The sequence below is a fragment of the Uloborus diversus genome, chromosome 4, assembly GCF_026930045.1.
Source record: "Uloborus diversus isolate 005 chromosome 4, Udiv.v.3.1, whole genome shotgun sequence".
NCBI classification, from domain to species: Eukaryota; Metazoa; Arthropoda; class Arachnida; order Araneae; family Uloboridae; genus Uloborus; species Uloborus diversus.
In genome coordinates this window covers 3817499-3844627 of record NC_072734.1, presented here as the reverse complement: position 1 = coordinate 3844627, position 27129 = coordinate 3817499, and the positions used below count along the sequence as shown (strand labels likewise).

General features: G+C 33.0%; 1 protein-coding gene across 1 annotated transcript in view; it reads left to right on the top strand.

Annotated features, from left to right (window-relative positions):
* LOC129219770 (alanine--tRNA ligase, cytoplasmic-like) overlaps positions 1–27129 on the top strand; it is a gene marked incomplete at its 3' end in the record, with an annotated part of 70439 nt that overhangs the window by 17171 nt on the left and 26139 nt on the right. The window contains 9 exon segments of the mRNA XM_054854068.1: positions 1344–1488; positions 4682–4790; positions 4872–4993; positions 6183–6315; positions 7937–8097; positions 9040–9156; positions 12199–12336; positions 17086–17226; positions 20689–20771. Of these exon segments, the coding sequence (XP_054710043.1) occupies positions 1344–1488; positions 4682–4790; positions 4872–4993; positions 6183–6315; positions 7937–8097; positions 9040–9156; positions 12199–12336; positions 17086–17226; positions 20689–20771 (1149 nt within the window).

Here is a 27129-nt window from a genome sequence, read left to right as displayed (position 1 = left end):
CATAAATTGCTCAATCCATTTCTACAAGTGAGATATTCTTATGCATAAATTTGCACTTCTTTCCCGGAATATTAATCTTTAGCCTTTAATATTGATGTTTTCGAATAATAGAAACCTTTATGCATCATAATATGCAGTATCAACTTTCAAAAGCAAAATTTTAAACTTGAAAAGAAATGAGTTATATCAATGCCATGCATTACAGTGCCAACCACACCCATAACACATACAAATCATTATTTTTTAGATACACTCAAAACTATTTTTGTGCCATGAATAGCGATCGCAAGAACAAAAGTCACGCAAAACCTCAGGCTTGGCTATGAAAATAGCGTTTGCAACATTATTATTATTATTATTTTTAAATTCATTGAGTAGGGATACGTACAGAAAGTCTCATGTTGAAAATAGTTCGAATTATTAGAAAGTAACTAGGAATTACTTTTAAAAAAATCAATACGCAGCAGCTATTAAGAATCTTGCCAAATCTTGTGTAATTTGATTCAGAAATTACGCATGCAAAGAGGTTTTAATATTTTCTTTGCTATGTACTTATTTTACACATACAAAACTTTTCAAAACCTATAACCGTAATCTTTCATGGTCAGACAACATTTCTAGGGGTAAAACTGGTTCAAAATCCTTTGCATCAAAACCTTGCAATTGTTTTATCAATAACTTTGTCAAATATGTTCCAATTTGATTTAAATTTTCACATACCTCTCAAAAATGGGGGGGGGGGGGAACGAAAAACCAACGCAAATAAAGAATTGTACAAAAAAAAAGAAAAAAGAGCACAAAAACATGTTTTAGTGTACACAGAAATGTTTTAAAAAGTTGATACTTGATATTATGATGCATTATGGTTCCTTCTGTTTGAACATCTATATACTCTTAAAACCTGTTCATGTCCGTACCATGTGTACCAGGTCAATACTGATACTGTTGGATACAAAACATCCAAGGGAAGCCATTCCGCCATGTCTCACCCTTCTAAACCTTAAAGGACCAAATGTCCTACGAACATCCTAACCCCATCCCACATCCATTCCTGGATGTTCTGAATATACAAAGCTTTATAATCATTAATTGTCACATTCTGTTGGTAGCAAACAGGGGTTGGTGAGCAAAGTGAGCAAAGCGCTGAGCCCTCTAGTATAACAATTAAAAGGCAAAGTTTAAAATTCTTGGAATAAGGTGCAAATTTTTGCGTGAAAGTGTCACAACATGCAAATTGTGACAGTTCACAATTTGCCAGCATTGTGTAAAGTAAACTGCATATTTTTTTTTTTCAAAATATTTAACCAATTTTACTTACATTGTGTAAAAATTTCTTTATAAAGTCATGTTTTGAGAAAAATTATAAGAAGAGCTGCATATACAGCCAATCGGACCATGAAAGCAAGGCCTGGCGTTTTGAGCTCTCTAGTGCCGTACGTAGCTGAAACACTGGACTTCTTCCCTGAAGTTGAAAAGCATGTAAATGAGGTAATATATGACTAAATACAAAAGAAAATAATTTATTGATTTTCTTACAATGAACGTATTTGCATTGTTGAAATTTTGTTTCAGTTATCTGGTACTTTAGAAAAGTTTACGATTAAAAAAAATGTATTGTACCTATTGTCTTTGTTGCTATATTTTGCAGTATGGAATTTTCTTTATCTTCTGTAAACCTAGATAAAATAAAAACTGTTTGCAAAATCGAATAATTTCTTTAAAAAAAAATTTCTCCTAAGTTACATCTTGATGACAAGAGCGGAAATATTAAGTTATATTCAAGTGGAGTGCCACTATGCAACCCCGGGATTAATTTTTAGTTGCACTTACTTCTTTTTAAATATTAACTAGAAAGACCACAAAATTGGCAGGCAACAGATTCTACTCAATGGTGAAATTTGTTTGATTATATCAAGCAATTTTGTTTGTGAACTTCTGTCTTGAATAAAATCACTGTTTATTATAAAAACATCTGAATTTCAAAGGATCATGTCAAGTAGTTAAATTACATATAGATAAAGTAATACACAAAGGTTTATAGCAAGACATATTTTAATTCATTTTCATAAAAATATATATTCTGTAGTCATCTTATTACCATTATTTCTTCATACATACAAAGTTAAAGGAAATACAGTTGAGCTTTGTTAATACGAAATGTCAAAAATCCACGAATTTGTTCGTATTAGCCGTTATTCGTAACAACTGTGAATGAGTAGTATTGTGAAAAAACAAAGAAATTCTTACCTATGTTTAGAAATTATTATTACTAATACACACATTGTAATCTAGCTATTAGTACTTTCCGGAAAAAAGGTGTAATCCACAATAGGAGATGATCAATTTTACCTCAGAGTAAATTAAAATGTCCATAGGTAAACAAACGTACAGGCTTTAGTTTCTATGCAAAAGGTTTAATATTTCCTTATTGATACATGATGGTACTTCGTCTACCTAACAAAATGATGAATAATTTATACAAAAGAAAATTAGGCATTCAACCACGAACATTTTAGGCAAAGAGGTCGAAAATTTGTGCCGATACTTTCAATTTCATGTATCTATTATACATGAAATTTTTAATATAATTAGATAGCAAACCAAGCTTATCGAACAAAATGTTCGTTTTAGCCGTCATTTCGTATTATCGTGAAGCCCCCCCCCCCCAAAGCAAGAGCCCCTCCAATGAAAAAAATATCCCTCAAAACCCCCTAAAAATTTCAATAGCACAGTCTGCGCCATGCCCCCCCCCCATAGATGGGCACCCCTGGTGGAGCACCTGCCCGAATAAATTCGGCTTATAAAAAGAAAAGTTGATTCAACTAAGCTGCCTTGTATGAAGACAACGAAAGACGCCAGTCACTAGAGTTGAGGCAAACCTAACCTCTCAGTGCTGTAATGCTGTGATTAGGATTTGTGTAACGTTCACAATGCTGCCTGGTTAGGTTTGCCTCAACTACAGTTAACAAGCAATTTTTTTTAAAAATTGATTCTAATAACCGCCTCGTGTGTAGAAAGCCTTGTGTCCTAATAAGATAAAATCTTTTGATATTTATTGTTGCTAACTTTTTTTTGCATGTTATTACTTTATTTTCAACTATATAAAAAATAATATGCAAAAATGTTTTATTTATTTTTAAACATAGTTTTTTACAAGTATATCAATTTTGTTTAGTTAAATTTACTTAAGTGACTTTTCTTATAATTAAAATTTTTAAATTGTGGTAGAAAGCCTCAGATATCCATTTGCATTGTTTTTATATTTGCATGTGCTATCTTGTTAAATATCGTTTGAAAAGTCAAAAAGTTTATGAAATCTCAACAATTTAATATCTATACATTACCTTTCAACAAAAATTGTATGTAAACAAATAGTGCATGATAATATTTGGGTGGGGGGGGGGGGGATAAAGATAAAACATTTGTAGAACGACTTCAATAAATACTTTTTCCGATGGGAAAATCACCATAATTTTTATGTTCGAAAATGTTTGGAGCAAGTAATGTTTCCAGAACGACAAAAGATTACATGTGACATCAAAGTTAAGAACTATACGTCACAACTTCATAATTCTTTAATCAATTCAATTCCATCGCATTGATTCGTCTTTCCAGATGTTTTCTTTTGATGTATTTCAAGCCTTGGCGGTGTTGGTGAAAATGCTTTGGCAAGACTTCTCCTATCCCAGTTTCTCCATGCACCTGAAAATGCTTGTGTCTACTACCTCTTCCTCGCAAATTGTGATAATGACACATGCTGGGATATAAAGAGAGGGAATTTAGAAATATTTAACCAAAAATGTTTTTATTTGGTAGACAGTGTACTATGGTAAAGAGCATCTCATAGACAAAATTTCAAGTTTATAGGTGAAAAATTAAAAGAGTTACGACACGTTCAATAATCCGGACAAATATTGAAATACATGTTTTAGATAAAAAAAGGATGAAACATCAAACAAACTTCATTGTAAAATATTCTCTAAACAATAATAAAACATAATATAAGCATTTGAAATGATTAATAGAAGATTATATATTTTTTTAAAAAATCAGAAAAAAACTCGCTTTTGCGTTCATGTCCAGTATACTTTAAAGTTCATGTCCAGTATACCAAATGCCAAGTCTGAAAGGGTTAAGAGAGTTCAACTGTAATATTAAGAATAAAGGCATTTTGGTGTAGTGTCAGCAGTGGTGTTCCCATAGGGTATACTCCATATACGCTGTATACTCTCAAACATTTTTTAGATATATAGCATATACCCTCAAGCTTCAAAGATTTTCATGTAATTACATATTACGTATATGATCATATACATATATTGTGCGTAATGGAGTACTGGGAGTATACCCTCAGAAAACTAGATGGGAAGATCACTGAGTGTCAGGTGAAATATTGACTACATAACTCGGTTTTTGGTAAATCACTGTTTAAAACATGAAATTACATGTTCACTCTTCCAATGACAATCTTCCTCTGACTGCCAGTGCAGATTCTCAGTTAGCCTTGTGGGAGTTCAAGTGGTTGCACAATTGGGGTTTCTATAATTGCGCAACTGAAATTTCTGCTTTTGCTGGTGAATTTATGGGTTTCCTGCAGCAAAAGTGCTAAATTTCTTTCAAAATAATTTGTTCTATACATTCTTGAATTTAACATTCTCATGACAAATTTTGTTTTAGATAGATTGTTGACATTGTGAACGAAGAAGAGAAACAGTTTCATTCTGTGATAAACAAAGGTCGCAAAGCAAGAAATAAAATTCTTTCAGAAAATGCTAACAACACTTTAAGTGGTAAATTAAGTCTTTATTTTTTTATTGTTTATGAATTCCTTTTAAATTTTTGCCATCTAAGAGCTTCCTTTTATGTTCTAGGGCTCAATGTGCTGAATCTACACCAGCAGTTTGGCCTGGAAGAAATAATCATTAAAGACTTAGCATCAGAAATAAATGTTAACGTGGATTGGGAAGGTTACCAAAGATTATTAAAAGAACAGGTTTGTTTTTATCATTTATTGTTTTCATTTTATAAAGAACTTTAAGTATTGCAAATCTTATTGTTCTATCTTATTCTTTTGCATAACTTTTAAAAATACAGTAGAACCTCAGTTAAAATCAAAGTAATGGAGATCGAACCACTTCTGGATAATTGAAAATTGTTTAAAAATAGTTGTTAGGAGATTGCAGAACCCTTAACTGTGGATTTAATTTTTTTAAAAAAATTTACGCCCACCAACATCCTCTCGGACATAAGGGGCCTTGCAGTCCAATACAACAAAGATGCAGTAGCAGAGCAGGAAAGCTCACTTAAGACGACATCCTTCAGCACGTCGAGAAGGACGGGGCAGTCAAAAAGATGCTCCCCTGTCATTTGCTTAGTCCCTTCATACAGTGGACACAGCGGGGAACTGGCCAGTCAGATTTTAAAAAGATGGGCTTGTAAGTAGTCGTGAGACCAAAAGATGTAACCCCTTCAACTCTAGGGAGAAGGGAAAGTTGCAGTCTTGTTTGGTCTTCAAGAAGACACGCCCAAGATTTTCCGCTGGCAATGAAGCCACGGAGAGATGAAATGTGGATTTAAATCTGTACACTTTTACAAAACAACTGTTCAATGTGACCTTTTGCATTATATAAAAATTATAAACAATACACTTGTTCAATAAATGTCACTCAAGTTAGAAAATCCAATTTGAATATGTAGAATGTATAATTCTGTCAACTTTAATCTTTATTACATTATTAATAATAGTGAACTTTATTTTTGTTCTTTAATTTAAAAAATATATAGTTACAATAAATACAAAAATAATTACTTAATAAACTTTCAATGTTGATTTGAATAGTGTTTTAAAAAGTAGTATTACTTAGTGAGTTACAACGTAGCAACCCTTTTGCACTGTATTGACCCCCCCCCCCCCAAAAAAAAAAGTTTAATTTAAGGAATCCAGCTTTAATTAAAAGAGGTTCCAAGAATCTGTGTTCTACTGTATTTCTTGATTACATTTTTCAAAATTATGAAATTTTATAAATTATACTTTATTATGCAAACCTATTTCATAAGTTATTTAAATGTTACTGTCAAAATAACCTTAAAATGAATACTTAATTTGATTCATTGTTTATTGTGTTTCATTCACGTAGAAACTCTATTATTATATTATATGTGTCTCTTTTTCTTTGAAATAGGCTGCTACTATAGTCCGATCTCAAGGAAAATCTGATTCTTTCTCTCAAATTGTTCAAATTCTTAGAAGACATGATATTCAGCCATCAGAAGATTTCTTTAAATATGATTATTCCACGGATAAAAGCACATACGGTAATTTTTTTTTCTGATTGCTCTGTGTGGATTTGTAAATCTCCGTAAAAGCTGTGCATGAAAAACTGTAAAGGATTTCTGATTGCTGTTTCAAGAATTTTATTTTAATGCGTCTATAGCAAAGTAAAAGAAAAACTTCTAAACTTATACAGTGGCTCCCAAAAGTGTTTGTACACCTACGACTTTCAATGAAATACGTCCCTATCCATTGGTTAGAATTAATATTTCGGAATAGGTATTTAATTATAGGGTCTATGATCAATTTTCAATAAAACTACGTGGAATTTTTTTAAAAAAATAATTAAACTTAATTTTTTTTAAATCAAAAACCAAAGGTTGTCAGAAATTTTATCTCACAAAAGCCTTTGTACACTTTTAAAAAAGTCTAGATATTATTGAATAATCTAACTATTTATTAAGTTATTATTTAGTAGGCTATCATGCAGTATCAACAACACCTTTTAAATGTCAGGGAATAAATTTCATTCTTTTTCTTTTTTTTTTGCGTAATTTCTGAGTAAGTGTTCAACCACACTTTGAGTCTTACTGTTTCTAGCTCTATTTTCGTTTCTATGCTGTATTTTCGTAATCTAGCCTCCAGATATCTCTAAATATGTTACATAAAGTTCAAATCTGGAGATTGAATTGGTATTTTCTAAACTTCAGTTTTTGAGGCACTAGTCGCAAACATTGAAAACCAAGTACTTCTTATCGTTATCTTGATAAAAACTTAGAGTTGTTTCCAATAGCCAAACTTTTGGCTGAGAATTTAAAATTGGTTTTTAAAATATTTAAATGAACAGTATGATTCATTATTTTATTAAAAAAAAGCAAAAAAAAAGTTTGTACAATAAAGTTAACGTACAATAGGTGACAAAACTGTAAAGAAAAATTTGCGCCCTTTAAATGTCCACGGCAGTATTCACCACTTTTTGCTCCTAGCATATTTGTTTCCATTTTTTTTTAAATAGCTAAAAACAAAAGAGGTAATGCCAAATTGTTTTCAGAAAATAATTGAAAATTTTTAAGATACTCCAGTAAAAGTTTCTAGACTTAACCTATCATATTTTTTTTTCAAAGTCAAACTTTTGTTATGACTATTGCTAAACACGTAATTATATGATTTAACACATGCTCAAATACTAAGAGTTTTTTGAGCAATCATGATTGCTTATTGTTCTCACTTGACAGTTTTGAATTCCTATGATTTTATTCCCCCCCTCCCCCCCCCCGCCTCCCTCTGCAGCACTACGGTCGGCCGTCCACCTCATAAGGCTGCTCCTCTTGCGAAAACTGTCTCTAGGTTGCGCCACTTACTTGCCTACACTACATACATCTACACACTCGCATGTACACCTACACACGCACACATACACCTACATGCACACATACGCATACATACAGACACCCACACATACACACACACACCCCTCCCCAACACAAACACACGCCTATATACACACACACACTCGTGATTGCGAAAAACATAGTTTGAATTCAAGATGTCAAAGTTCAAATTAATTTTCATTTTTTTTTTTTTTTAAATATATAGTAAAAATTTGCATCTTTATTTTAAAATAAGGTTTTCTTTCATGTTTTATTATGTTTTAATAATTTTCAGGTGTAAGAACAGTTAAAGGCAATGTTCTGGCTATCCTGAAAAAAAAAGAATATCTACCCGAAGCCATTGAAGGTGATCGCTGTTTGATTGTGACTGATAAAACAAACTTCTATTCAGAAGCAGGAGGGCAAACTGCTGATTTAGGGAAAATTTTTAATGAAGTAAGTATTTCTGAAATTCCATACAAACTATTCTATTTCTAGTTTCATAAGAAAGCACTAGATCAGCGATTGCCATTTGCCAACAGATGACCACTTCATTGCAAAGGCTAACGAATGAAATCAAGTCCCAGTCCCCAAAAGTATTGATCTTGTGTTTTTTGTTGACTAACTTGTTACAACATGCTTCTAATCCTATATGAGCTCTTCTCTTGAGACCCTAGTAAGCGTTATCTTGGTTTCGTACAATTCCATCTTTTCCCCTTGTCTTTCATTTCAGACCGAATACTTTCACTTAAAGTTCCAAAATTCCTGACATTTTTACATCAACTCGTATTTAAACATGGTCCATTTTTACGATTGTGATATTTTCTTTTTTTGTTTTTTTCTTCTTGGTAAAAGATTCGTTTTTGCATTAATGACCTTTTACAAGTCCAAATTCCCCGCCCCCTGTCTTTCAGAAGTAAAGCGACCTTGCCATCCCACTTTTCTAACTTAAAAATTGATGATTAATTGAAAAATAATTCTTTATTAGATGGATTGATTTATTTCACAAAAGTAAAAACTAAAAATTCCAAATAAATGGACTTTTCTCATCCTATTTCATAAAAATGGATCTTTGAATTGAAACAGGAAATACCATATTCCATATTTTGGAGGTTGAAGAATCAGTAATGTTAAAAGCCTTTAATATAGTTCAATTAAAAATTGAAAACAAAAAGTAGTCTTCCAGGGGCCACGCCCCTTAACCCCACACACTTATTTTGACCCTCCACTTTTTTGGTGCACCACCCGCCTATGCAACTTACATTTGTGTTATGTGTTATAGAACAAAACATTCTTGCTATTTAAATTTTTCATGGAACAATAATTTAAATTTGCTTTTAATCTTACCATTCTGATCAGTTTACAAACCAGTACTTGTAATATCCATTTCTTCTTTAGGATTTCGATTTTAATGTTGAAAATGTTTCATTTGCTGAAGGTTTCGTTTTTCATCATGGTATAGTAAAAACCGGGAAAATAAAAGTTGGTAATGAAGTTGAATTATCCATTGATAGAGTAAGTACTTTAACTTTGTTATGCATATATTCATTTAGCATTGCATTAGAATATTTTATACAAAAGATATTGTTTTTAAGCGTTTTATTATACTTGGCTTGTTTGTCACTAAGATTCTGAGGCCTGCGTTTACTTATATCCCAGCAACTGTACCACTTAAACATTTGGGGTTTTCACTAAACCATTTGATTAATCTTAAGGTACAACTTAACACACACACAAATAAATAAATAAATTCTAAAATAATATTGTTTCGGTAAGGATGGAAGACAGTAAATTTCATGTAATTTCTCCATTAAATGATTGAAATGAAACCCATTGCTACAAAAATTCGTTGCTTTCAAGATTAATATTAATAGTAATCATTATGAAAATTTTGAATGAAGGCTTTTCTGGAGCAAGCATGAAATTTTATTCACTACAATTGCTTTCGTAGGATTTTTATCCTCATCTATGCCAGTAATTGATAACGAGGTTAAGTAAAGAGACGGATTAGGATCTTTATCATGTGTAACTTGTATGTTGTGAAACATTAATTAGTTTGGGAAACTTTTACCATTTAAATGGTTCAAATTTAATCATCAAAAAAAAAAAAAAAAAACCTAGAGAGGAACATACATGTCTAAAGTTTTAGACATGTATGTAGTTTTTTTTTTCCTTTTAGTATGGAGCATTTGTATGAAAAAACAAGGTGAAGTTTCTTTAAGATAAGAATGTCAACTTTTTATTCCATTTTGTTAATCAATTATTCTTAAAGCTTTTTCTAGCTCATGCAAGGAAAAAGTTCTCAATATTTATTAATAGTGGTTGTAAATTAAGTAAAATGTTGCTTTTTATTCCTTTAAGATCTAATGAATGCTTGCATAAAATGTGAAGCATCATAATGAGAAGACTGTATTGTAAATGAGTTGCAATGTGAAGAAAAATATTCTGCAGTCTGTAAATACTATAAACTGGCCCTGTCATTGTATCAACAAAACAAAAAAAGCCATTCTCTCTGACTCTTAAAAAGAAATCAGATAACCTCTAGAAAGTTTTTAAAATTTAATTAATATGGCATAGATTAAACATTTTTATACGGGTTTAAAAATCAACTTGAAGCTGATTTTCCAATTAATGTACCAATAAATGAAAGTTCAACCAGATCAACTTGATAGCAACAATTATGCAGGATGTCTGAAAAGTCCTTGACACATTTTAAAAATTCATTGAAAAGCAACAAATAGTTGTATGAATATGTGGTTTGCACTATAACAGTTCACAGGTTGTAGAATTTTTTATGAGATCGTAAAAAGAAAAAAAAAGAGAAACAAAAAAGTGCAATTATAAGTAATCTTTTTGCCGATCACCGTAAGCAAAACAAACGTAACTTGAGAAAGTATTTAGTCGTTTTATTAAACAGAAAGCAATAGCTTTCATTTCCAGAGCTAAATGTGTGCACCGTATGTTGCTCAAACCACATTTGTAAAGAGTACTCCAGTTTATCCCATGTCCACAAACGGTGCACACATTGAACTCTAATAATAAAAAGTATTGCTTTCTGTTTAATAAAATGACTAAACACCTCCTCAAATTACGTTTGTTTTTCTTACTGTGATGATACAAAGATTACTTATAATTACAGTTTTTCTTTTCATTTTTTTTACAATGTCATAAAAAACTTCCTGAACCTGTGAAGTATTATGGACCAAACCACATATTCGCACAATTTTTTGTTTTTCTATGATTAATTAAAATATGTCAAGGAGTTGACAGACACTGTATATTTTTTTAAATCCTTATTTGTCATATCAGAATTTTTGTGCAAACTGTAAAATAATACTTGAAAGTGTTTCATCAAACATGTGATTCTAGGCAAGGGTGGATCCAGAAACTTCTCTAACTTCGTCAAGGGGGAGTGATAGATTTTTATTATTTACCCCTTACTAATTAGCGTCTTATCCTGATTTGCTCGTGCATACACAAACATTACTTATACATATATCTATATATATATATATATATTTATAACTGACCCCAGCTAGAGTGGCCCTAGTCAATTTATTCAATTTTGTTTTTTCTAATTTAATAAATTTTTGACAAATGTTATCATCCCGGAACTTAGGTTTTGTGTTTTCAAAGGCTGCAACAAGCCTACAAGGCTACAGCAAGGGCTACAAAGGCTACAACAAGGTTTAAAACACAAACTGTCAATTACAGTTCACAATATTTTTGAGCCGTCTTTTCGATTTTTAATGCATGTGTTTATGAGGCGTTAAAAATATGTATGCACGCACGCTCACATACAGACCAAAACTTGTCAAGTCAGAAAAAGAAAAAACGAAAATAAAATACAAAATACATAAACGTACCTTGTGTAACAACATCTGGTAGCTCATGGGTTTCATGGGTTTTTTCTTCGTCTTCTTTCTTCTTGAAAAATCCTCATAAATTGATTTGTTTTCTTTTGGACATAGTCAACTTTTGGAAGTTAGATGTAACCAGTGTTCAAGAGAGACAATGACTGAACATTTCCCCCTGTTTCCTACAGTGACGCTCTACAGAATGACTAGCGTCATCAAAAAATCGACGGCTCTGAATATTTGATTGCGAAGGTTATGTTTCCCCCTTTCCCCTTTATGATTTGCATTTTAGCCTGTTAGACTTTTTCTTTCTCGATGAAGATCTTGAGGTTTCTGTTTCATCATATTTTCAAGCCAAAATTCAATCCCAACAAAGAAGAAATTTTTTAAATAAATTCTTTTTCCTATAAAGGCAAGAAAGAATGTTCTTTTGCCTCTGAAGAATATTTTGTTTTGCGAATATTCTTTAGTTGTTTTTTTTTTGGTTAATTTTGGTAGGTGCCCGGTTATTCATCTCTTGGCTCAAGGGGGGGGGGGCGATCGCCCCCATCGCCCCCCCCCCTGTATCCGCCCTTGATTCTAGGTTTCCAATGTTACATATTTGCTTTTACGACACCTTTATAACATGCAATCATTCCCGCTTTTCGAAGCATTTATGCATGGTTTTATCGTTTATTGATCGCTTGAATTACTCTTACAGGATCATCGGATGTCTTGCAGTCAGAATCATACAGCAACACATCTGCTTAACAATGCTTTGCAAAAACTTCTGCCTCACACTAGTCAACGCTCATCTTATGTTGGTCCACTTTTTCTACGCCATGGTTTTAGTGCCAAGGTAATTTCAAACTAATTCTTTATAGTGTAAAGTACTTTTAATAATTTGTGTGCATTTATTGTGTAAAGTGCAGTTATCTACTCTGTCTCTTTGAGCTATTTTTTTTTTCATCAAGAAACATGTCAAACCCACCATGAAGCAAGCCTTCCACACACACACACTTCAAGATTGCCCCCCGAGCTCATGTTCCTGGCAGGCAATCAATTATGACGTTCGTTGTAGGGTTTCCAATCCTGTGGGATTTCAGGATTATGAGGAGCCAATCCCGCAGGATTAATTTTTTCTAAATTGCTTTTAGTAAAAACTAAATTTTTCTAAAAGTTAAATTTTAATGTACAATAGAAAAAGTTGTACTTTTTAAGAAGGACTGCTTTTGTCACTCGAAATAGTAGTTTTCTCGAATGGGGTCGTTTCCAGAATTTCAGAAGTATTTTTTTCTGAAAGAGAAAGTATTTTCTGGGTCCTTGTTATTTTTTTTTGCTTATTCTATCAATTTCAGTGACAAAAAGTACTACTACTTTTGACTGAAGGAAACAACCGCATTCCGTACACCAATAATTGTAGAGGACTGCAAAGTCACATCCCAATTAGCAACTATCGTCTGGTACGCAAAAGTGTGCCCTAAAAGTGCAAAATGCAATGCAATTGGTTTTACTGACATTAAATAATTTTGGAATGATCCCAATAAACTTTATCACTTCTAAAACGGATTTTTCTTTTCTTATGGTTGTCAAGCTTCGTTTCGGTACAGATGTGATATACCCCCCCCCCCCCCCCCCTTGGCAAGGATAGAATTTTTAGCTCATTTCGAAAATCGCCAACGTTGGCGATAAAACTTTTTCCGGTAGCCCTAGTAACCCTGCAGAATATACCTGGGAAGTACAGATGTGAACTAATTCTTTTCGCATGTGTGTCCGTGGAGGTAGGTGCACATATGTTCCGCTCTTAGGGGGATTTTACGACGTGGTGTTGTTTCGTGCAATATACCTTACAGGAATGCTTATTTTGTGTTAGTTTAAATTCAGTAGTTGTGTTTTGAAGTAAAAACATTAGAAAATGCCAGTTTCTTCAAACTTGAAGGTTAATTAAAAGTTAACTCCAACGTGGTGTGTATCTGCCATTGTCATATGATGTATTGTTTTAGACTGAGTGTGAATATTTATACCATATAAAAAGGTAAGTTCTTTATTTTAGAATTCAAAAAAAACCTCTCACTTCCAAAATTCTTTGTTTTTACAAATCCTTGAAGGGTTCTTGTAGTATACATAACTGTGATGATACTCCGACTGTAATGTATATTAACAGTCGGAGGGATAACGGACCGAGCGGAGCAAGGTCCTGGCGAGCCAGAGGTCTCATAGTACTTTCGTAATGAGACCGAGGCAGGGCCGGCGAGCCGAGGTCTCATTACGAAAGTACTATGAGACCGAGGGCTCGTATCCCGGAGAAATGATGAAAAAAAAAATTAATGCATTAATTTCGACTTGTAATTAATACAATAATTTATTTCATTGTATTTTAATATGTTTACAAAAAACCCCGGCCCTGTACAATTTTGAAGCATATATTCGTGATGTTTTTTGTTGTGCTTTTATGTTGTTTTTATATATATTGTGTTCTGAAGTGCTTTGATCATGTTTTCTTATCTGATTTTTTCCTGTTGGCGCTAAAAAAGCATCGCTATGAACGATGTATGACATATGTCGTCATACATCGTTTTCTTGGCGACGCTTTTTTGGCGCCAACAGGAAAAAGTCGCCGAGGGTGGGGTATATCACATCAGTTCCTTCGTTTCTAGTCAATAACTGCAATTTCGGATAAAAACGATATCTACATATTTGGTTTGTGTATTGCTGTATACAATTTAACTTGAATTTAGAGTACCCTTGTTGCTTCATTAACGTTGTTGTCATATCAGTGCATTTGGTTCATTATAGCAGGGAGTAAATGCTGGTTGGGGGTTTCATCAAGTCGTAGTCGCACTAAATGCTTTTTATCAACTTCGCTAATTTTACCTCTCACTTTAAAGAGAAATTAAAAAACTTTAGCAGCTTAGCATACTGCACTGTCATGCGAGTCATTCTGTGTTTCATCTAAGTTTCTGTCGCCTCTTTTAGGAGTCCTGCCGAATATTGCAGAGTGCTCAGCTAATTCATCCAACATAATTTTCAAAGTACCACACCCATATTAGCTTCTTGGTGAAAAATACATCAATAGGTACTTTCTACTGGTCAGAGAGCATAAATAATATAAGGCTTTGTTTTTTTCTTTGGAGAAAAATATTGTGCATTTTTTGTAATATTTTCTCATTTTTTCTAAATTGCAATTTTCTGGATGTCAAATCTAAGTGATGATTTTTTGAAAACCTTTTTATCATTTTTATGCATTCTCTCAGTTGCTGAACGTATGAAACCTGAAACCTAGAATGAGAACTCCAGTTAATTCTCAGAAAACAAGCTGATGTGTGCATCACATGACTTCCTTTTACTCCAATTCAGGGCTGGCAAGTTTCTGCCGAAGTGGTTAAAACCACTGGTAGAAACCGGTTAAAACCGGCATGGCAAAAACCACTTTCTGCCACATTTTCGGCAGAAACTAGCAAAAACTCTCAAAATGACAAAAAAAAAAAAAAAAAAGACAGACAGTAGAAAATGCATGGAAAAAATAATTAATTGTTAACCAAAGCACAGTTTAATTTACAGTACCATCATAATTCAGAATCAAATGTTACATTGTTTGGACCCTGCAATTGCTTCTCAGAAAAGGTGGTTCCAAAAATCTAAATAGTCTCTTAATTTAATATGCATGAATGAGAAACTTTAGATTATTCTTGCAACAGAATAGCTAGCAGGCAATGCATTAAGGAACAAGCAATATTCATCAACTTTCAAATTATATATTTTTTTTAACTGGTCCATGTAGTAACTAGGGTAGTGGTAAAAATTCGACTGGAAAAATGAGTTTCGAGAAGTGGGGCCAATTTGTTTTGCAAAGCTGTGATATTAAGTACAAAATCTAGATTAATATTGGGAAGTAAAATTTGACACTTTCTTCTTGAAGCACATGATAATTTCAATCACAAGCAACTCAGCTGAAGCTTATTTGCGAGCAAATTACAAACAGTAATACCAGTCTAATTCTGTATGCCATTCCTCTATCCTAAGAACCCATATGATTTTCGTCCTTTGTTAGATTAATCCAAATATTACGAGCATCAGCAATTAAAAAGTTCCCTTTCTGAACTAAATCAGGGGCACTAGCATAACATTTCATTTTTTTACAATGATGAAATGAAGTTTAACTTTTTAGTTTAAACAATTTGCTTTAGTTTTTTAAGACTATTTTAAGTTTTTGCCAGTTTCTGCCGGTTTTAACCGGTTATAACCAGTTTCTGCCACTGGCACGGCAAAAACTAGTTTCTGCCGGCAGAAAGCCAACCCTGCTCCAATTTAATGTCATTTCCCCATTATTGGCAATTTCAATGTGATTCAATTGTTTACTCTCTAAATATCACAAACAGTGGACAAGTTGAAAGCAAATTAAAAGAAAAATAATTTAAAAAAAAATCGCCAAATTTGTCGCCAAGTTAGCGACAAAACTTGCCGCCCAAAAGACTGGCGATATATTACCAAATGTACGACAAATTATTACATAATTGGAGTTTACATCGAAATTAACAATGATTTCCCCCAAAAAAGGGGCAAAAGACCCCCTTAAGAACATCCAAATGCAACCAAAAAAGGAGGTGCACAACTAGACTCCACTAGGAGTCTATGTACCAAATTTCAACTTTCTAGGACATACCGTTTTTGAGTTATGCAAGATATGTACACAGATACGCACATACATACGTACATATGGATGTCACGAGAAAATTCATTGTAATTAACTCGGGGGTCGTCAAAATGGATATTTCAGGTGTCTGTAGGTTTCTAGGCATATACCCACGTGTGATCGGGTCGAAAAAAAACCTCAACATTCATTCAGGGGTGAGAAAAATGGAAATTAAGGCCGATTTTTTAGTGAAAAATTTTTTGCGAATACAATACTTCCTTTTTTCTAAAAGGAAGTAAATACTCTATTTTTATTGGTGCTCTTAAATGGTAAACCTGCCGTTTATCATACGAGACAAAGTTTTCTTTCTCTTCTTGCAGATATTCGAGGCAGGTGATTCAAACTTCTAATGATGCTTGCAAAAATATTGGTTTTATGTATGGAAAAAAATGGAAAATCTTTGCGTGATTGGAAATCTTAGAGGATCATGCTCTCAACCCCGGGAGATTAATCCCACTAAATATCTCCCGGGATTCGGAAGCGGGATTGCGAGATTAGAAACCCTAGTCGGTTGACATAGTCCAGAGTACTGGGACAACATTAGCTGAGAAATCGCGAGCATTCCCATCGCTATGTTGGAAAGAGTTGACCAAAACTTCAGAAATCCGGTCACTCGGTGTGTCGCCAAAAAGGGACAATACTTGCTCAATACAAATTTCAAAACTGTCTAAGTAAATATCTATGTAATATATGACATATGGTGAATAAATATTTAGAAATACTACCTATAATGTCTTTTGTTTTATTGGCCCTTCAAATAAGCAAATTTTACTGTCACACCCTGTATATCTACTGTACAGACTACAGTCTGTACAGTCTACTTTTTACTTCAGACAACAAAATGCCTTTGTATTCAAGTTTATGTAGGTCATTGTTTTACATTGAAATGAATTTTGTTTAAATTTCGTTTTTTAGGCATCATTGTCCAGGGAGCAGATTGAATTCATTGAAAAATATGTTAATGATATAATTAATAACAATCTTTTTGTGAGAAGAAATGAAATGCCATTTGTTGAGTTATTAGATAATCCTAATGCTGTTGTTCTTCAAGGTGAGGTAAGTCGATTTTGTTTAATAAAATGTGTGACTTGATTAATGTATTTTATTTACTATTGCAAAAAGATTACAAATACAAAAGTGACGACCAGCAACCGGCTTTGGGCCCAGCTAGGCTGGTCCTAGTTGATTGTAATTGATCCCCAATAAAAGGATTAAAAGCTCACTTAAAACTATTCTCTCTATTGCGAGTTAGAGTTGCGTCTAGCAACCTATCCGAAACGTTGAACATCTGCAAACCTGTTGATGTGTAATTTTACCAGATTTCAAGATTAGTTTGGGAATTGAAAAGCTTAAAACAATGACCCCTGATATTGCCATCTGTGCAGAAATTTCACCGATAAACATCCTCCATTTTAATTAACTTGAATAACTGGATCATATCTCCTGTTACTGAGTCATTCCATTTCAAATCAGGCAGGCAGGTATGAAAAGTGTCATATGACCATCACCGATTTTTTTGAAAAAAATACAGTAGTTACAACTAAGGGACATATGAAATATCCCAAAAGGATTTTGCAAGAAAAATTTTTTTTCTTCAGTTACAGCCTATTAAAATTCTGCACAAAATCCGCCATTTTGGAAAAAACCGGCAAAACACTCCATTTCAAATGGACATTATTTCAAAAGTATTTAACCTATTTGAATAATTCTTTTTTCTAAAAATAAATAAGGACCCATATATCCTCTAGAAATCGTTTTTGAAAGTTTAGTTAGGTTTTTTGATAAAGAAAAAAAATCATTTTTGTCGCGAAAAAACTGCATTTTTACCGATTTTATGATTTTTTTTCTCCATGAAAAAAAGTTTTTTTTATTAAACGGAGATGGCAGTCTAAAGCCCTTATATGATAGTTTCATAACATATTTTATTATAATCCTTGGATGCATACAACCTCGGAAAAAAAATTTGAAATTTTGAAAATTTTCAAAAATTAGCGATTTTTGAAGTGATTTTACTCAAAAAACCCATTTTTTAAAAATCTAAAAATTGGCTCATTTGAACCCCATATAATGCTTAACAAGTGGGTAGACACCGCATCCCGTATTTTTTCCCATAAAATGTTTTATGATTTTTTGAAAGTGACCTTATCGCCCATGGCATGCATGTAAAATAAAAATTTCTAATAATTTCAGTAACTGAAATTCTGGTTATATTAATGCCTAATAACTACAATAAAGGTGCCCTTTATCAGGAACAACTAAAATCTTACTAACTTTTAATAATATATCAGCAACAAACCGCTGTTGATGACCTAGTCAATTCGTCTTTTTGTAAGACTCTGTGTGTAGTCTTTAGATAGAAGAGCCTTTGGTGATTATATTAATGACTAATAGCTACGATAATGATGTACTTTATCAGAAACAGTAAAAATCTATATTTTTTTTTATAAATATTAGTTTATGTTGTCTCCAAAGCTATGCATTCACCGTTACTTTCATATGCAGCAACGAATCATATTTTTTCTCTTTCAATTCTCTTTCTCTTCAACTCAATTACGCGACAGGGGAAACCATCAAAGGGAAGAACAATACAATGCATTTAAAACGATTAATTTTAATTTCGTGCTTTGGTTGACATTGGCGAATGTTGTCACATAATTTTTGGATCCTACCTAGTATGATTACTTTTATACGTAAGAATATGTATACTAAATTCATACCGCAAAACTCACTTGTAGTTTAAGAATTTAAAAAGCCCACTGTTTTATGAGAGAAATAATTAATTGAACATGGTTGTAAGTTGAGGTAACCAAACAGATCTCACCAAAGGTAGCTATTATAGCCAGGGATCCAATTTCTAACAAAAGAAGGTCAGGATCCCTATAGTCTTCAGAACTTATTTTAATGCTTAAGTGGCCTGAATTCGGTCAAAAATACAAAAATTTGAGTGAAACAAATAAGGAAGTATGGGATCTCAGCTCCCATAACAATTAGGCGCTGATCAGCAGAAAAATATATTCACTTAACAAAGTACAAAAAGACGAATTGACTGGGTCATCAGAAGCGGTTTGATACTGCTACATTATTAAAAGTTAGTAAGATTTTAGTTGTTCCTGATAAAGGGCACCTTTATTGTAGTTATTAGGCATTAATATAACCAGAATTTCAGTTACTGAAATTATTAGAAATTTTTATTTTACATGCATGCCATGGGCGATAAGGTCACTTTCAAAAAATCATAAAACATTTTATGGGAAAAAATACGGGATGCGGTGTCTACCCACTTGTTAAGCATTATATGGGGTTCAAATGAGCCAATTTTTAGATTTTTAAAAAATGGGTTTTTTGAGTAAAATCACTTCAAAAATTGCTAATTTTTGAAAATTTTCAAAATTTCAAATTTTATTTCCGAGGCTGTATGCATCCAAGGATTATAATAAAATATGTTATGAAACTATCATATAAGGGCTTTAGACTGCCATCTCCGTTTAGTAAAAAAAACTTTTTTTTCATGGAGAAAAAAATCATAAAATCGGTAAAAAAGCAGTTTTTTCGCGACAAAAATGATTTTTTTTCTTTATCAAAAAACCTAACTAAACTTTCAAAAACGATGTCTAGAGGATATATGGGTCCTTATTTATTTTTAGAAAAAAGAATTATTCAAATAGGTTAAATACTTTTGAAATAATGTCCATTTGAAATGGAGTGTTTTGCCGTTTTTTTCCAAAATGGCGGATTTTGTGCAGAATTTTAATAGGCTGTAACTGAAGAAAAAAATTTTTTCTTGCAAAATCCTTTTGGGATATTTCATATGTCCCTTAGTTGTAACTACTGTATTTTTTTCAAAAAAATCGGTGATGGTCATGTGACAGACCCTGCCTGATCTGAAATGGAATGGCTGCACTCTCCTTTGCTCAAGACTTTATATGTTTAGCTGCATCAGTCACACTACTAGAAAATAGTTTTAAGGGAAAACTTTTGGGGAAAAAAAATGTGTCAGCTGATAGAAGAGGGGGGCTCCAAGGGTCCCTGCCCCCGAAATGAAACTTGTTGTGTTAAAAATGTAATCTTAGACTTTCCTTGGTGATGTTAGGGAGAAAGAAAAATACAGGAGACTCGGCAGAAATTTTCGAAATTTAAGCCTTAAAAATGCACTAATTGGCCATATTTATTGACGTTATTGTAAGGGATGAAGATCAGGGACTATCCCTATCCCCGATCAATTTTTTAAAAAATAGTTTGAAATCAATTCCCCCCCCCCCCCCTCCAGTTTTTCGAAGTTGAAGTCAAAAACTATTCCAGACAAACTTTGAAGAATTCACGAAAAGGGACTTCTGGAGCTCTCTCCTAGAAAATTTTCAAATGTAAATTGCTAAAAACTTAATCAATATTCTATGATGTTAGTAAGAGGACTTCAGGAACTATTCTACTTAACTTTTAAGTGTAGTTTTGTTTGTTTCAAATTGCATATTAATATTATTATGCATGTTTGAGATGCTCCGTTGTATTTTTATTGTTTAGGAATACCCTGACACTGTTCATGTTGTTAGTATTGGTACTGATGACAGCTCTACTGCAATATCTATAGAACCATGCTGTGGAACGTAAGTAAACAGTTTACTTCTAATATCAGATGCAGTTCAGTGTTCCGGAAAGTAGTTATCAGTGTGGTGGACAAAATTTTTCAATAAGAAAATATTCATTTGTAAAATTGCGTAGTCAATGTTTGTCATATAAATCATTTAAGCCTAGTTAAAGTCTAAGTCATATAGCTTAAATTTTTACCTTTATTTAAAAAAAAAATCAAAAAAAAAAAAAAAATCAGTGATTCTGTTACGAAAGGAAGTAAATTATTTTCCAAAAGTGTTGGCAACCTTAATTTGCATTAGGTTTTTTTCATTCGTTCATTCCTTCTTGCAACAAGATCGCGTCAGCAGAATATGCAAATTACCGGTAGCATTTAAGCTCCCGGCACTTTGCTTCATTCTCTTCTCTTTCAATTTCAACCCAAGTCAGACTTGGTTGTTTCTTTCGGCAGCTCAGTCGAGTCTGTCCGTTTTTGCCGATAGTTTCGGCTTACTGCTCTTGATATGAATATCATAGCTCAGTATGTTTAACGTTTCATACTTTGACTTAGAATGTTAGATCCAGAAGTCATTTAAAGTATTATGAGCAACTTAATAATGTAAAGAGCGTATTCTCAATATTTCCTTTAACATGTCATTGTATATATCATAGCCATAATAAACAAGTTACTTTTTAACTTTGGCTCTTCATGAAGTTGCACAAGATAAATATGCTTTTTCAAGAAGTATCATACGTCCTGGTTGAGCTTCCACTTAAAGTTAATAAGCTGAGCACTTTTAAAAGCTCACAGTTTAACAAATCGGTTATGGGCCGTTTGCCCAACCTGACGAGATGGTATGCGTAAATTCTTAAATTTTTTTTCAACATCGAACGTGATACAGAAGTCTATCAGACGGCGGGCCAGATAAATTTTTTGCTCAACATGGAAATCTCGAAATTAAATAGGGAAAATTATTCCACATGGCTAAACGATATGAAAGCCTTGTTAATGAGCAAAAATTGCTGGAGATTAGTTACCGAAGTTGAAAAAGAGCCAGGTAAAGATTCACCGCAAACTTCAGACTTTTGTAAACGCAGAGACAAAGCATATAGTTTAATCTATTTGCACATATCTGATGAATACAAGAATTTGATAAATCAGATTGATGATCCTTCTCAAGCATGGAAGAAATTAGAACTGCATTTCCGACCAGACTCTCGTGCACGAATTATTGATTTGACAGACCAGTTTTTCAATTGTCACATTGAGTTAGGTGAAGAGGTTGATATCTATGCAAGTCGACTAAAAACTCTTATCAAACAGTTAGAGGATTTGGGAAAACCTATCCCGTCATATTATCAGTCTTTCCAGTTGATTCGTTACTTGCCTGCTGAATTTGGGCAGATTGTACAGTCAATTTACAGATGGAAAGAAGATGAATTTACGTTTGATAAAATTTTGACTGAATTACTTGCTGAAGAATCTCGTTTAAAATTAGTGCAAAAGGACTCGGAATCATCGGCTATAGCTTTTCAAACTTCCATTAAAGCGGGACAGAAAAATAAAATAAAATGTAGTTTTTGCGGGAAATGCGGCCATACGAAAGCGAAATGCTTCAAAAGAAAGAAGCAAGAATCGAATTTTGTTTGCAGTGTCAACTCCACAGAAGAAGTATCCAATGACTGGTACGTGGACTGTGCGTCGACCCATCATTGTTGCAATGACCTAAGACTCTTTGTGCATTATATTCCAAATAATGCATCCAGCCTTACAACAGCAATTAAAGGGCCAAGCTGTCCGGTTGAAGGAACTGGTAGAGTTGTGCTACTTTTGGACTCTAAAGGTAATAAAGACAAATTAGTTTTGAATAATGTTCTTTATTCTCCAAACTTACGGAGAAATCTTTTGTCTGGTTCACAATTAGATAAAAATGGTTATTCATTTGAATGTAAAAATGGAGTATTAAATGTAAAATCTAAAGATCAAAGTAGAATTATAATATCTGCAAAATGTAAAGACGGGCTTTATTCTTTCTTGCCCAAATACCCTAGAAGCGTAAATGCAAAAACTAAAAATAATAAAATCTATAAATGTAAAAATGTAAAGGAACTTAACAGTTTTAAAGAACGCGAAACTGATGATTTATCGGCGAAGCCGAAAAATCAGATTCTTTTTTCTGAAAATGATGTAAAAGTAAAGTCTAAGTCCGGAAATTCTAATTCTAGTCAGAACTCCAACTCCGGCGATTTAAAATCTAAATCTAATAGTGTTTTTTCTAGTAGAAAATTTGACAACAATTTAAATGTATGGCATCAACGTTTTTGTCACATTAATTTTAAATATATTGTTAATACTAGTAAAAATAATGCTGTAAATGGTTTAGGTGATTTTAAGAAAACTGAATTAAATTGTGAATCCTGTAAAATAGCTAAATCTAGACGTGTCTCTTTCAAGCCGTTGAATAAGATCAGATCAGAAAAACCCCTACAACTAGTACATATGGATCTTTGTGGAAAACTTCCACATGTCGCAATTGGGGGATTTAAATATTTTCTGTCTATAACTGATGATTATTCTCGTAAAGTCACTGTTTTTCCGCTAAAGGAAAAGAGTCAGGCACTAGAATGTTTTAAAAAGTATCAAAAAAGGGCTGAAAGGTTTTTGAATAAGAAAATTGTAAATGTCCGAACTGATAATGGACTAGAATTCTGCAGTGCCGAATTTGAGACCTATTTAGATGAACAGGGTATAAGACCAGAACGTACAAATACGTATACTCCAATGCAAAACGGGGTAAGCGAGAGATTCAATTACACAGCTCTAGACGCTGTAAAGGCAATTTTACATTCCAGTAAATTAGGAAATCAGTTCTGGGCTGAGGCGTTACTATGTTTCACGTATGTGTGGAATCGTGTTTGTCATGAAGGTCAAACTTTAACACCTTTTGAACTTTATTCTGGGCGAAAACCTTCGGTCAGGCATTTGAAAATTTTCGGTAATCCTGTTTTTCTTGGAACCCCCAAAAATTTAAGAAGGAAACTAGATATGCGGGCCAAAAAGGGTATTTTCGTCGGGTATGCTTTAAAAACAAGGGGATATAGAATTTGGCTTCCTACAGAACGGAAAATTGTGGAATCGATTAATGTTAGATTTGAAGCAGAATCTAAGTGCAGTGGAGCCTCACTGGACCCAACTAAATCTCTGGATTCGTCAGATTCCGACAATGATTCTGATCGGGAAAGTTTAAGTGAGGGGGAAAATGATGTTGTACCAGTGTCCGTACTGGAACACGATGAACAAAGTACTAGTCAAACCCTAATTCCAGATAAAATTGTTTGGATTCGGAAAGCTGTTCCTCGTTCTGACAAATCACGAACTGATATCTATTATTCAATTGAAGGTGCAAACGCAAGACTGCGGTCTTATAATGATGTTGAAGCGTTTTGCAGATCTCACAAAATAGAATATTTGAAAGAAAATTTTGATTTCAGTGGGAAAAATAAATTTTCAGGGAAAGTAAATTTTACAGACATGAGTAATTCAGAAACATGACTAGACGTTCGTATACCAAAATCTTTCAATGATGCTTTAAAAACACCAGAGGCAGACCAATGGTACAATTCAATGTCAGATGAAATTCATACTATGCAAACCCGGAACGTTTGGAGTCTTGTGCCTAAACCGGCTGATTCCAAAGTAATTGGCAATCGTTGGGTTTTTACTGTGAAAAGAAACGATAAAAATGAAATTGTTCGTTTCAGAAGTCGCCTGGTAATTCAAGGTCATAGACAATTAAAAGGTATTCACTATGACCAGGTATTTAGTCCAGTCATTGAATTCTCATTGGTACGATTATTTTTTTCTATCTTTGTGTGTAAACTGAATTGGATTCATCATCAATTTGATATAAAATGTGCTTATTTATATGCTCCGCTAAAGGAAAACATATACATGTCACAACCCCAGGGATTTCAAGATCCTGAGAAAATTGGTTATGTTTGTAAATTAAATCGTGCAATTTATGGACTTCATCAATCGGGTCGTGAATGGTTTTTGGAAATACATAATGTTCTTATTGGTTTAAATTTTAAGAAATTATCATGGGCAAATTGTGTTTATATTTTTGAATCAAGTGTAATTTTAATACTTTATGTTGATGATATAGTAGTATTTTGTAAAAATAACAAATGTCTGAATGATGTTATTATTAGTCTGAAATCTAAATTTGATATCAAAGTACTCGGAAAAACGCAAAAACTTTTAGGCGTTGAATTTGAGGAAATAGACAATGCATTATTTATTCATCAACAAAGCTATATCAATAAAGTATGCAAAACATATCAAAAATACAATTTTCCAATTGTTTCTTTGCCGATTGGTGTAGGAACTGTACTTTCCAAAGATCAATGTCCGAATTCTAAGGAAGAAATTGAAATGATGTCTAAATTGCCTTACCGTAACATTTTAGGTTGCATTTCTTCATTGCAAGTAGAACGCGACCAGATTTAAGTTACGCTGTAAACATATTATCTCAATTTCAATCTAACCCAGGTTTGAATCACTGGAATATTCTACTGAAACTTCTTGGCTATTTAAATTACACAAAATCTCTGAAATTATGTTTGTCTAACGTTTCAAATTTAAAAGTCGAATGTTATAGTGATGCAAGTTTTGCAGCAAGTCGCGATGATAGAATTTCGATTGGCGGAATGATTTTATTCATTGATCAATCTCCTATCATTTGGAAAACTTTTAAACAGAAATGTGTTAGCTTATCAACAATGGAATCAGAATATGTGTCACTAACTGAAGCTGCAAAGGAATTAATTTGGATTGTACGCATAATAAATGAACTTGTAAAGTTTGAATTTATTCAGATCAAACCACAGTTTAACTTGCTTTGCGACAATCAAGCAGCAATTAATTTTTCAAATTCGCCAATAGAAAACAGTAGAACAAAACATATAGACATCAGACTTCATTTTTTAAGAAATTTAATATTAGAAAATTTGTTTGATTTAAATTATGTGAATACAAAACAAAATTTCGCGGATATTTTTACAAAACCTTTGAACAAAATTAAATTAAACTTTTTCATAAGAAATTTTTTAAAATGAAAAGAAAAAAAAATATCGAAGTCCAATTACATTTCCATGTGTACTTTGGCAAATTTTTTTGTAAAAATGTTCATATTATGTTATTGACTGTTGTCATTTGTTTTCATGTATCTGGAAATTCTGGAGCGTTTAAACGCAACAGCACGAGTAGGACTTTTGATGTTGTCATTCCCGATATAATATTGATGTCCTCTGGATCCTTCAAAGTTCGCTGGAGCCGATGCGGGTCAACAGATCAATTCATCAGCTTGTTTGATTTTTGAAAAAAAAAAAAAAAAAAAGTGCTGTTCTAAGGACTTTAATTTTTGCAGTGCCAGAATTTCAAGTCAAGATGCTGAAATGAAATATTTCAATTTAAATTGTTATTTTTATTGCATAATGTTCTGATGCGATCTTGATTGCAAGAGGCGGGCCATTGTTACGAAAGGAAGTAAATTATTTTCCAAAAGTGTTGGCAACCTTAATTTGCATTAGGTTTTTTTCATTCGTTCATTCCTTCTTGCAACAAGATCGCGTCAGCAGAATATGCAAATTACCGGTAGCATTTAAGCTCCCGGCACTTTGCTTCATTCTCTTCTCTTTCAATTTCAACCCAAGTCAGACTTGGTTGTTTCTTTCGGCAGCTCAGTCGAGTCTGTCCGTTTTTGCCGATAGTTTCGGCTTACTGCTCTTGATATGAATATCATAGCTCAGTATGTTTAACGTTTCATACTTTGACTTAGAATGTTAGATCCAGAAGTCATTTAAAGTATTATGAGCAACTTAATAATGTAAAGAGCGTATTCTCAATATTTCCTTTAACATGTCATTGTATATATCATAGCCATAATAAACAAGTTACTTTTTAACTTTGGCTCTTCATGAAGTTGCACAAGATAAATATGCTTTTTCAAGAAGTATCATACGTCCTGGTTGAGCTTCCACTTAAAGTTAATAAGCTGAGCACTTTTAAAAGCTCACAGTTTAACAGATTCAAATGAGTGCAAATGTAACTAATTTGGACTTGATAAATCAAACATCATTGCCTAATGTATTTGATTTATTTAATGTAACAGTATATAAAGTAAACACTGGATCTTTGCTCTCATAAAATAATGTAAATGGTTGAAATACACCACCAGCTCAGTTATTCCATCCAAGGACTGCAGTTTCGTGCTTTTTAGCACTCATCAGCCCGGAATAGGAATCACATGAGGTGGAGGCAGTTGAACCGCACCATTGCTGCGGTCACTCATCTGGTGTGCTAATTCTACATTACCTACCAGTTTGTTTGGCTCT